The 12868-nt window shown below is 53.4% G+C and overlaps 1 protein-coding gene across 2 annotated transcripts; it reads left to right on the top strand.

Moving 5' to 3' along the window:
• On the top strand, positions 238 to 9669 carry CKM (creatine kinase, M-type). 2 transcript variants are annotated; one of them, XM_005692636.2, is made up of 8 exons: positions 238 to 388; positions 2561 to 2774; positions 3808 to 3962; positions 4379 to 4511; positions 6509 to 6680; positions 7927 to 8050; positions 8468 to 8657; positions 9163 to 9669. In XM_005692636.2, the coding sequence occupies exons 2-8, from the start codon at positions 2582 to 2584 to the stop codon at positions 9339 to 9341; spliced, it is 1146 nt and encodes a 381-aa protein (XP_005692693.1). In that variant the 5' UTR covers positions 238 to 388; positions 2561 to 2581; the 3' UTR covers positions 9342 to 9669. The 2 variants fall into 2 exon arrangements, with proteins under 2 accessions (XP_005692693.1, XP_005692694.1); XM_005692637.3 differs by lacking the exon at positions 238 to 388 and adding an exon at positions 405 to 501.

Genomic DNA, 12868 nt, shown 5'->3' with positions numbered 1-12868 from the left:
CCAGGGGAGGGTGACTTCTACGTGCCTGGGACATTTCCTGACACTATCCCGTGGCCCCGGCGGGGCTCCAGCTGTCCCCGCCAGCCCGACTCAGCACTTGGTCGGGGGACCAGCTTGGTTGCGGGGGGGATATGGGCCCAGACCCTGGTGCGGCCCATACAAGGCCATAGGGCTGGGCGCGAGGCATGCCTGGGTTCGGGGTGGGCACGATGCCTGGGCAGTGAGGTGAAGAGCTCAGCTGCCCTCCAGCCCGCTCCCAAGGGGCAGCCCCTCCCAGCCAATCACACAGCTCAGGCCCCCCCTATATAAGGCCAGGGCTGCAGGACCTTCCTCTGGGTCAGTGTCGCCTCCGGGATACAGACAGCCCCTTCCAGCACCGCCCAGCCAGGTACTGCCCGGGGTAGGGTCCAGAATGGGGTGTCTTCCATAGGAGCCAGAGGTCGAGCTGTCTCTGGAAGGGGACTTGCATGTTGCCCCCCACATGCCCCCGTGCACAGGCAGGTCAGTATGTGGCAAGGTGGTCCTTATGTCCGAGGGTCCCCTCCACCTACAGCCCCTGACTCCCGGCCATGCCTGTGATGGCTGGGGCACACATCCTGGGGGGAGACCCCAGGATGGAAAGGAGCCTTGACAGCAGCCAGCTGTCGCCCCCCTGCAAGGGGCTGCGGGCCAGGCCTTGTTCACGGTGGTCTGTCGCCAGAACTGGGTGCCGTAAGCCGTGGGAGGTGTCTGTGTATCACCTGTCAGGGTCTTTGCCTTGGTGACCTTGTGGTCCCATTGCCTTCTGCACAGCGTGACCTTGTGTCTGTCTGGCTTTCTGTGGCTCCTGCATGAGTCCCTGTATGCCGGTGTCCCTGAGCTGGGAGGTGTGCACATGTGGGCCCATTTACCGTGCGACCTGGGGGTGCGTGCAGGTGTGTGCAGGAGGAGCTCTGGGTTACGTCTGTTGGTGTTTCTTGGGCTCCCCGACCTTGCTTCCCTGCCCTCTCCCAGCCTGCCCCCAGGAGGGATGGGGGTGGGGACATGCTCTGAAGGGGGCTTTCTGGGCTGAAAGCCCTTGAGCCCCAAAGCCTGAATGCATGTGCTCCCAGCCACCCTGGCCCACCTGTCTCTGGCCTGCTGACGTGGTGCAAGCCGAGCCCCTGGAATGTGAGGGTGGGGTGGCAGCTGGGGGTGGGGGAGAGGAGTCTGCCAGATTCTAAAAATAAATCCCCACCCTGAACATCAACTCCAAAGGCTTTCGTGGGTTCCATCCCCCTTGGCCTGATGCCTCGGCCTTCAGCTCACCCTCGTGCCCATCTCCTTCCCACCGTCCTGCCCACTTCCCATTCCTGAAGCTGGGAATGAACATCTCGTCCCTACCACCACCACTAAAGGGTCCTCCCCCTTCCTGGGTCTTGTGAATAAAATAACAACAGTACAGCAACCACCCTCTAGGTGTGTGCGTGCTAGTTGCTTCAGACTCTTTGTGGCGCTGTGGACTGTTAGCCCACCAGGCTCTTCTGTCCAAGGGATTCTCCAGGCAAGAGTACTGGAAGGGGTTGCCATTTCCTCCGCCAGGAGATCTTCCTGATCCAAGGACTGAACTCTCACCTCTTACATCTCCTGCAATGGCAGGCAGGTTCTTTACAAGGCCCCAGCTCCATGCCAGGGCCTGTGCTCAACTGGCTTTGTGCTGGATTCAAAGAATCCTCCTGGCAACCCCATGGGAACAGTTCAGTTCACAGAAGACAGAGGCTCAGAAAGACTGAGCAGTTGACCTAGGGTCACACAGCCCAGAGATGGCGTGGGTGAGATTTGAACCCAGCTCTGTCGACCTCAGAGGCTGAGCTGTTACTAACTGTGCCCTGCAGGACAGGTGTCAGCACACAAGAGGTGGGGGCAGGCACCCTGCCCCTCCTCCCTCGACTGAGCACCCAGGAATCTTCATAGAGAGAACGGCCCTTCTCTGCTCGCACACTCATTCCCAGCAACAGCCTCCACCCTCACCAGCTCCTCGTAATTCAAAACAATAATAATAACAATAGCTAGCAAAATAATTAGTGTGTGTCGGGCACTATTTTAAGTGCTTTACGTAATGAACTCATCACATCCTTCCAGCACCTCCATGAGACGAGTGCTATTCTACCCGCATTTTACAGGTGATTACTTTGAGGCACAGAGAGGTTAAGTAACTTGCCCAAGGTCACACAGCAGAGCTGGGATTCAAAGCCAGGCTGCCTGATTCTAGAACCTATACTCTTATCTATCAGTTATCATATCTTATCACAGGCTTGAGGGGTTCTCTCCTCCATTTTTCCAGCTGGAGAAAGTGAGGCTCCAGCAATGCTATTAGCCTAGGGTCACCAGCAGGATAAGGCAGAGCTAAGATCCCAACACCAGACTGATGATACATCCTGTTGAGATGCAGGGGCTCAGAGAAGGGATTCCTCTGGGTCCAAGTCACACAGCCCAGGACTCAGGACTGGCTCTCAGGCCTGCCTGACCCAGAGCCTGGCTCTGCTCTCTTGCTGGTCTCCGTGGATGTGACCTAACTTCTCCCTCCACCCCTCCCCACTAGGCCCCCCACACCACCGCCACCATGCCGTTCGGTAACACCCACAACAAGCACAAGCTGAACTTCAAGGCTGAGGAGGAATACCCAGACCTCAGCAAGCACAACAACCACATGGCCAAGGCGCTGACCCTCGAGATTTACAAGAAGCTGCGGGACAAGGAGACGCCATCTGGCTTCACTCTGGATGATGTCATCCAGACAGGTGTGGACAACCCAGGTAAGCCTCCTGGGGGAGCGTCCCAGGGACTGTGAGGCCGGTGTGTGTGTGGGTGGCCTGGAGGCTGCCTGCCAGGCCTCAGTCCCACCTCTCTGAGCCTCAGTTTTCCCATCTGTAAAGTGGGGACCATACTCATGGGGCTGCTGTGAGAAACAGATGAGTTGAATGTGTGAGGGCCTGGGACAGGGTCTGGCAGGTGGCAAACCACTTGCTAAATATTTGCAAGTATCACGTGAGACTCCCCTGAGGGAAGCTATTGCATTTTCCAGGCCTCAGTTTCCTCACCTGAAAAATGGGCACTCAGGTTGGGAAAACATAGGCATGTGGAGTGGCTCCTGGCACCGAGTGGGCGCTCTGACTCTGACAGGGGGTTCCTTCTCCAGGAACACCCCACCAGGGCGGGTGGAACTGGGCAGGAGACCAGCTTCTGGCCTCAGCCTCCAACTCATGACTGAGGGAAAAGGCCCTTTCTCTTCAAGCCTCTGTTTCCCTACTTGAGAAATAAGAAGGTGTTTTGTTTTGTTTTGTTTTTTGGCCACAAGGCATGCAGGATCTTAGTTCTCCAACCAGGGATTGAACCCTGGCCCTCTGCATTGGGAGTGTTGAGTCTTAACCACTGGACCATCAGGGAAGCCCAAGAGGGTCTTTCAAGCCTCTTCTTATTGGTGGGGGTTGAGAGTATCTAAGGCTCTGAACTTTTTTAGGGGACGATCCCTTGATGCGGGGATTCACACGTGGTAATATTTTTAGTAACTCGCACCCCAGACTCTCCTTTCTCCTTTGCCCTGCACTCAACATTCCTCTCACCGCCCACCCCCAGATACCGCCTCGATCTCCCCCAGTCTTCTCTCCCCATTCCTACCCACCCTCAGCCTCCTCAGTTCTGACCCACGGTGCTCAGTGAAATCCCTTGCATGTATGCACACACGCACACACACACACCCATGTGTGCACACACAGTCTACACTGGACCCAGAAGCCCAGGTCTTCCCCGTGGGTGACAAGCACCTCTGACCTCCCTTTGACCCCCCAGGTCACCCCTTCATCATGACCGTGGGCTGTGTGGCTGGTGATGAGGAGTCCTATACGGTTTTCAAGGACCTTTTTGACCCCATCATCCAGGACCGGCACGGGGGCTTCAAACCCACCGACAAGCACAAGACTGACCTCAACCATGAGAACCTCAAGGTCGGCTGCCCCAGGGGAAGGGCGGGGCGGGATGGGGGGAGGAGACACCCAGAGAGACAGGGAGACAGACATGGAGAGAAACACAGAGGGGGATGGGAAGAAAGATGGACAGGCAGACACAGAAGACGGCCAAGGTTGGGGGAGAGAGAGAGAGGAAAGCAGGTGGAAAACATACAGGGAGTCAAGGGAGAAACAGACACAGAGGTGGAGAGGGAGATAAAGATGGGGGGAAGAGAGAAAAGAGGGACAGAGCCAGGGAGGGAGGGGGAAAGAGGCCAGTGGGGAGGAAGAACCAAAGGAAGCAGCTGAGAGCCCAAGACAGCTGGGAGGGCCTGTGGGGGAGATTTGATTTTGGTGGGCAGGGGGCAGGGCACACAGGATGGTCCACCAAGCCCTGACTCCCCGCTGTTCCCTAGGGTGGAGACGATCTGGACCCCCACTACGTGCTCAGCAGCCGTGTCCGCACGGGCCGCAGCATCAAGGGCTACGCACTGCCCCCTCACTGCTCCCGCGGCGAGCGCCGGGCCGTGGAGAAACTCTCCGTGGAAGGTGAGAGCCCCCACCCCAGGTCTGGACACCCTTGTGCCCGCATTTGCCAAAACACTGCAAGAACTTGATAATCACAGGTGCTTGGTGAGTGACAGCTGGCAGTATTACCCCTGGGGGAGGTCTAAGGGATGTTGTCAAGATTTGACACCCAACTGCGCCAGGGTCCTGACCTTCATCCATCCATCTATCCACCAAGCAAACATTTACGGTTGTTCTGGCCCTGTGTGGGGAGCTGGGGTTCCCATGGTGAATAAGATGGACCAAGGTCACTGCTCTCGCAGAGCTGTCAGCCTGGTGGGGAGATAAGAGGAAACACTGAAACCAACAAAATAATACATCCTCCCCAAATGCCCTGAAGCCAAGAAACAAGGGTTTTGGCACAGAATGACTGTGGGTAGCTATGTTGGAAAGGAGTTGAGACATGATTGACAAGAAGGAGCCAACCTTGGGAAGAAATCTAGGCAGGTGAACAGCAAGTGCAAAGGTCCTGGGGTGGGATGGTATGTGGGAGGAATAGCAAGGAGACCAGTGTTGCTGGAGCTGAGTGGGTGATGGGGAGGGGGGAGGAAGTGAGGTCAAAGGGGTGTTGGGGTGGCCAGGTTGTCCAGAGCTTTGTGGGCTGCTGGGAGGACTCTGGCTTTGACCCTGTGGGAAGAGGACACTGTGGGAGAGTGGTGAGTAGAGAAGGGACAGGCTCAGACTTACATGGATCCCCCTGGTGGGGAACAGTCGGTGGGCAGAGGTAGGAGAGGCTGAGAAGGGCAACTGCAGGGGTCCAGGCGGGGCTGGGGAGTGAGGGGAGCAGCGGGATGGGGAGAAAGAATGGGTGTGTTTGGAGGTAGAAGCATTAGGGCTGGCAGGCAGTGTCATTCTGCTAAATATTTAACAATTGGCTCTAAAAAAAAAAAAAAAGCAGCAGCAGCCTTGATTTGCTACCAGCAACTGCCAATTTCTCTGGTGTAAATTCTCCTACAGAGGCCAATTTTAAGCCAACCACGAGACATCATACAGGGATGGGCAGTGGGGGGAGATGTGCAGCAACATGTCATTATGTAGAATTTCCACCATGAAGTTACAACAGGTGACTTCAAGAACATAGAAAACAGAAAGTGTAGCAAAGTAATTGGCAAGTGATAGTTCTGAGTACTTACTACCTTCATTTTAAACACTGGATTGGCCAAAAAGTTCATTCTGAAAGATGTTATAGGAAAACTCAATTTTTTTGGCTCACCCAATATAGTTTATTTATTTGTTTTTGTAATTTATTTTTAACAATATAATATAGTGTGTAGTATATGATATAGAACATTTTATATAGGATATTATACAAATATGTATAACATATTTAAAAATATGTGTATTATAGAAATACATTATACACATATTTGTCATGTCTTATGAAGATATGAATATATACAAATGCATATATGTATTATACACATAATATACATGTGTGTGTGTATGCTCAACTCCTCAGTCATGCCTGACTCTGCAAACCCATGGTGTAGCCTGCCAGGCTTCTCTGTCCATGAGATTTTACCAGCAAGAATACTGGAGTGGGTTGCCATTTCCTTCTCCAACACTTAATACATACTTTGTATTATGAATACCTATGAATATATACAAATACTATATATACTATAATATAATATTGTTCACTGATGGCTCCCAGATTCCTGAGACTGACTCTGTCCCTGCCAGCCAGCAGGAGTGAGCACCAGCACACTACCGCCTGCAGATAGTCTGACTGGATGTGAGAATTGGTGGCAGGCAAGGGAGAATCCATGCTTTGGGTCTTGAGCACACAGTGTGGGTGTTCCCCGGCCTGGGCAGATGGCGGAGGAGCATGTTTTTTGGGGGGGGGGTTAGACACCTTTAGAACCTCCGCAGGGTCAAGGCCTAGGCCCCCGAGGGACAGCAGTGTGGGGTCCCCAGGGCCTGTGCACCCCCCTTGTAGGGCAGGCTGTTGACCCCTCCTTCCTGCGGCCCCTCACCAGCCCTCAACAGCCTGACGGGCGAGTTCAAGGGGAAATACTACCCTCTGAAGAGCATGACGGAGCAGGAGCAGCAGCAGCTCATCGACGACCACTTCCTGTTCGACAAGCCCGTGTCCCCACTGCTGCTGGCTTCGGGAATGGCCCGAGACTGGCCCGATGCCCGCGGCATCTGGTGAGGCCCCTTGCCCCATGGCCCCCTTCTGCCCCACCTCCTCTAGTCATCCCACAACCCTCCACCAGAGTCAAGACCACAACAGCAATTCTCCAGGGTCATCTTGCCCTCCGCTCCTGCCTTCCCTGTGGTCTGCATGTCACATTTTAAAAAGCTTGAAATTCAGATTTGAACCAGACTCCTTAGGTTCAAATCCCAGGGCTGCCATTTACTAGCTGTGTGATCTTGGGCACGTAATTTAATGTTTCTCTGCCCCAAATCTCCATCTATAAAATGGGATCGTGATAATTCATAGCTCTTGGGGTTCTTATGAGGATTAATGAACTAATTTACGCAAAGTGTTGAGAAAAGTGTCTGGTATATAGTAAGTATCCATACTGGCCATTGGCATGATATTTATTGCTAATTATTGTTGTTAGCTGGGCTTTCTAGTAATTTTTTAATCCCTGATTCTGATGAAAGTGAAAGTTCCTCATTCGTGTCCACTCTTTGTGACCCTATGGACTGGAATTCTCCAGGCCAGACTACTAGAGTGGGTAGCTTTTCCCTTCTCCAGGGGATCTTCCCAACCCAGGGACAGAACCCCAGGTCTCCCACACTGTAGGTGGATTCTTTACCAGCTGAGCCACAAGGGAAGCCCAGGAATACTGGAGTGGGTAGCCTATCCCTTCTCCAGAGGATCCTCCCGACCCAGGAATCTAACCGGGGTCTCTTGCATTGCAGGCGTATTCTTTACCAACTGACCTATCAGGGAAAATGCCCCCGCCTCCATTCTGATAGTCAAAGGTTTTAAAAGGTTTTGAGAACCTCGGTTTCAAACAATTTGGAGAGTATAGGTTGTAAGATTTTAAGTGTTTTCAGGTTCCACTAATGTCAGATTTTGTGATTCAATTGTTTCAAACATTTCCAGATCCTAAAGTTTTCCAGTCTAAGACTCCTGCGATGTCACAATGTCATGGAAGGTTTATCAACTCTGATTTTCGGTTTCCGTTTTTCAGCGATTCTGATATTCTAAGATTCTATAATATTGTGCAAAGAATTAAGACCCTGAAAACCACTGATCCCACGATTCAAGATTTCACGGGTCCTGTGACATTTAAAGGTGTAAGCTCCTGAGACTGAGATGTTCAGGCCTCGTGCCCTTTAGGCCCGCTGCCCCCTAGCGGTGGACGTGTGTTTGCAAGAGGGAGAGGAACCGGGTTCCCGCGGAGCTGGTTCCCTGACCTTTTGCTGCGCCCGATACTAGGCACAATGACAACAAGAGCTTCCTGGTGTGGGTGAACGAGGAGGACCACCTCCGAGTCATCTCCATGGAGAAGGGGGGCAACATGAAGGAGGTTTTCCGCCGCTTCTGCGTGGGGCTGCAGAAGGTGGGTGCCCGCCCTTGTGTGACTCCAAGTGACCGCCCCCCAGCCGCTTTCCCGGGCCCCGCCCCTCGGAACCCGGCTCCTCCCCGCACCGAAGCCACTCCCCTCAGCGGTGCTCCTCCCCCGCTTTCCAAAGCCCCGCCCTTTGGAAAACCGGCCCCACCCCTCTCCTCAAGCCCCACGGACAAGAACCGGCCTTCAAGGCGTCCTCAAGCCCAGCCCGGTCAGAATCCAGCCATCACTTGTGCGGTCGGGCCCCTGCCCCAAGAATCTCGTACCTCCAGGTTTTCCAGACCCGCCCTCTCGGAGTCCTACCACCACTGACATTCTCACCCCCTGTCCCTTGGAGCCCTGCCCGGGTTGCGGGTGCATCTGGGGGCACCCACAGCGCTGATCCCGGGTCCTCTCCCCCTACCTCAGATTGAGGAGATATTCAAGAAAGCCGGCCACCCGTTCATGTGGAACGAGCACCTGGGCTACGTGCTCACCTGCCCATCTAACCTGGGCACCGGGCTGCGTGGAGGCGTGCATGTCAAGCTGGCGCACTTGAGCAAGCATCCCAAGTTCGAGGAGATCCTCACTCGCCTGCGCCTGCAGAAGCGAGGGACAGGTACGGCCCAAGTTCCCTCCTGCGGCTTCCAGCGCTGGCCCTTAGCGGTGGCTGAAGGGGAGCGGGGGCATCCCCACGGGTTCTGGGGGTCGGCAAGGGCTGCTCCTCTGTGAGTTTCAGTTCTTCCTCTGAAAATAGGCTTCAGCACGCCTTATCTCAGAGGAGTCCATATACCATCATGGTTATATGGTTAATATACACTGTGTATGTCCCTGGGTACCTAGGGGCCTCACTTTCCCATCTGTAAAGGGGAGGATGGTCAGGATTCGACCCCAGGCAGCCCGGCTCCTGAGCTCAACTCCGTTACCCACAGTGTTGGATGGTTGAGGGGTGAGATACCTAAAGCCAGCCCGAGAATAGACAGACGCTCAGGAAACTGCATGAATTTAACACAGTAGGCATTCACCCAGGACGTCCGCCTGCGCGGTTGGCACGGCGGCCCGCGTTCCAGGCCCCGCTCCAGCATTTCTGCCGGCTCCTTAGCCCCTGCCTCCTACTCCCGCAGGTGGTGTGGACACGGCTGCCGTGGGCTCAGTGTTCGACGTGTCCAACGCCGACCGGCTGGGCTCGTCCGAGGTAGAACAGGTGCAGCTGGTGGTGGATGGTGTGAAGCTCATGGTGGAGATGGAGAAGAAGCTGGAGAAGGGCCAGTCCATCGACGACATGATCCCCGCCCAGAAGTAGGCGCACAGCCAGCCCGCCGCCGACTGCTGGAGCCCCATCCTAAGGGAGGACCCAGCCCACCGGAGGCCCGCCCCTTCCTCCTGGAGCCCAGCCTATAAACGTTTGGTCCACCTGGGGCTCTATCTATCCTTCTAGTTCCAGTTCCAACCAGAGTTCCAACCAATGGGCTCCAGTCTCTGGGTTCTGGCCAATGAAAAACCTCCCTTACGGTCTCCTCTTCTTTTTCTCAAAGCTCCGCCCACCATCGGGAGCTCTGGCTAACGGAGCTCACCTGGAGCTGTTGCTTTTTCTCCACTCAAAGCAACAAATAAAAGCAATGGTGGCCTTAGCGTTGGGTTTGATTGTTATTAGTACTGAAGGAGAAGGAGAAAAAACTTCGGCAGTTGGCTACTGTGTGACCTCAAAGCGGCTTGTCGTCTCTAGGCATGTCCTAGGGCTACACGTTTTATCCCACCTCTAAAGTGAAAGCGTTAGTCGCTCAGTCGTGTCTGACTCTTTGCGACCCCATGAACTGTAGCCCTCCTGGCTCCTCTGTCCGTGGAATTCTCCAGGCAAGAGTACTGGAGTGGATGGCCGTTCCCTTCTCATCTTTTCCCATCTTTAAAATGAGGCAAGTTCAGGGTACAGCATCTAATGAAAACATTACAAGGCTCTATGGGGAATCTGCGGTCCCGAGAGCTCTCAATCACCTCTGCTCCCGATCACTCATGCTCAGATCTCAAACACAGGACCCATTCTAGGGAGAAACGGACGTCAAACAAAATATCTGAATTTGCCCTCTGGGCCTCTGGTTTGAGACCTTGCATGCATCTCATCACTGTCTACTTCATGATGCTTTTTCCTGACCCTCTTTCTGTGCAATCTGACTTCAGATCTGAAGGCATATATATATATATATATATATATATATATATATATATATATATATATACAGCCCTCTATAGCTGCTACTAGTCTTTTCAATTTCCCTTGCTTTGCTCAAGAACCTGCCATGGTTTCCCACATCTCCTAGAATGCTCTATTATGTGTGATTCTTCAAGGTTAAACATGAACACCATCTGCCGAAGGCTCTTCTTCCCAGTTCTTTTCTCATGATTCCTCTATACACTTTTCCATTCCTTACACTGTGGAATTCCCACCCTAATGTCTGCCCAAACTGTTTCTTCCTCCAGGCTGGAGCTTGGGTCACAGCATCCCTGTGAAGTTTTTGAGGACAGGCCTTTTGGAGAGCTTGGTTCCATGAACGAGCAGGAAGTGGTCATGGGGTTGGGAATGGGAGAAGCGGGTAATGGAAGGCAAGAAACACCTGAACACGTATTGGGTGTCAGCCACGTCAACCACTTCTACTTGACCCAGTAGGATGAAGCTTTCATTATCAAGCGGGTAGCAGGTGGGTTCCCAAAGAGACAAAGGTTTTAGAAGAAAATGTGAGGCAAAGTTAGGAAGACAGAGCCTGCCAGAGACCTGGAGGAGGCACTTTTTTTAACTCACACAGGTAAAGGGCAAGAGATCTTTAGATCTTAGAGATCAAGCAATCTCTCCATTTTCCAGAAGGGAAACTGAGGTCTAAGGATGTCCCCAAGAGTTCCCAAAGAGATCATGGAAACAGAAGAGACCCCAAAGGTCAGGGTATTCAAGGTCTGGCAGACGTTGGGATATCCTTTACAATACCGCCCCCAACTGAAGATCCCATCACTAATCCGAGTTCCACCCGCACATAGAGCACAGACCACAGTCCGAGCCAGCCAAGTCCGCCATCCAGGCACCTGTCAGCTACCATGTCTGTCCCTCCCACCTTGCCTCCTAAGCCTGAAGTCCACCCCTTCCCTCCCCACCTCTGTCACCCTGCCCTTCTGACCCGATTCCCTCCCTCCCTTCACAGCACAAACCTGCCTGCCCCTGACTCTCTCTTACTCAACAATCTTGCTGTGGCTCCCCAGTACCCTCAGTACAAAGCCCAGGTAACTCTCCATGACCTTCAAGGCCAGCCAGCCCTCCAGCCTCATCCCTCACAGTGCCTCCACACTCAGTCAAGCCACATGCCATTTGCTGAAGGACTTGTATTCTTGCTTCTCTCTGCTTAGAACTCATGCCTGCCCCCAACCCAGGCCCCCAGATTCTGCCATGCCTGGTTAGCTGCTCGTCATTCTCCCTGTCCCAGGGGAGCTGTGCCTCCTCCTCCAAGAAGTCCTCCCTGGAGAGGGCAGTTTCCCCTTCTGCACTCCCCCAACCCGCCTCACCGACTCCAGAATCATCACTGAGGACACGGCTGCCTCCTCCCCTGGACTGTGAACCCTATGTGAAGGCAGGGCTGGGGTTGTCTTGGCCACCACTGTGTCCCCAGCCCTGGGCTGGGAACCAAGGAAGAACTCAGGAATCGACGTTTTTGTGACAGGGTTGGTTCCCCTGCCACACACCTCATTTTCTACCCTCAACTACAAGCACCTGTCTTTCAGCAGAGTCCTGTTACGGCCTAACTTATGGTAGGATTTTGATTCTGCCTCAGACCCTGAATTTTCAACACTGACCACATTTTTTTTTTCCTTGAGCCAGCCACTCTTAATTTTTAGCCCCCTTCAGTTCTCATTTGACTTTCCTGTCCCATGAAGAATACAACAGTTGACCCTACCATGACTTAAACAGGCAAGTGAGGCAGTTTAACTAAGCTTCTTTCCTGCAAGCAACCCTCCGTGGCTCCCCAATGCCCTCGGATGAAAGCCCAGACTGCGCACTTTGGCCCACAAGGCTCTGGTGAAGTGCCCTGCCCGCCTGCACTGGACAGCCCTTTTCTGCTTACGTCTATCATGCTTCTACTTCCCTTATCGTGACACCTTGACTTTCCTTTGAGGAACCCCTCCAAGTCCAACTCTAGGTACAGGCCACTCTAGAGCCACAGTGACTGGTTCGGGGTGATCACATGACTTATCTGGGCCAATGAGAGCCTGTCTTGGGACTTTCGCTTGCAGTTGGCAATGAGGAACTCTGCTATAGCTGCTAAGCGGGAAGGATAAAAGCTTGGAACTGCTGGTGTCACCGTTGACACCAGGCACCTATTGGATGAAACTACTAGAATGAAACTTACACTGAAAAAGCAGAGATGAGCTAGCCTGTGGCCTGAATCCAGCTATACCTGAAGTCAGGCACCCCTGACCTATGAAATGAGCAAATACCTTTTTGCTTAAGTGTAGATGGATTATTAGTCCTAATACTGCATTCCTCTCGCTAATTTTCCACCCAGCCCTCAACACAGCAGCCATGCTGAAATTACCCACAGTTCTCTGAGCTATACCATGCATTCCCACTTCCTGGCTTGTGCCCAGGGCATGCCCAAAACCTGGTCAACTCCTACTCATCCTTTAGAGCCCAACTCCAGCATCAGTTCTTCTGGAGTGCTTTCCCCAAACCCTCTCACTTTCTCTTCTGGCCCAACCCCCTCCAAAAGCAATGGTTTCTCTAGAGTCTGTCAGAACCCATGTCCCCCACAGACAGGGGCTCTCTGCATCTCCGTGTCCACCACTGGGCCTGGA

This window comes from Capra hircus, chromosome 18 (genome assembly GCF_001704415.2).
Source record: "Capra hircus breed San Clemente chromosome 18, ASM170441v1, whole genome shotgun sequence".
In the NCBI taxonomy this organism is placed as follows: domain Eukaryota; kingdom Metazoa; phylum Chordata; class Mammalia; order Artiodactyla; family Bovidae; genus Capra; species Capra hircus.
Note: the sequence above shows the minus strand (reverse complement) of the source record. Positions and strands in the feature narration are given on the sequence as shown.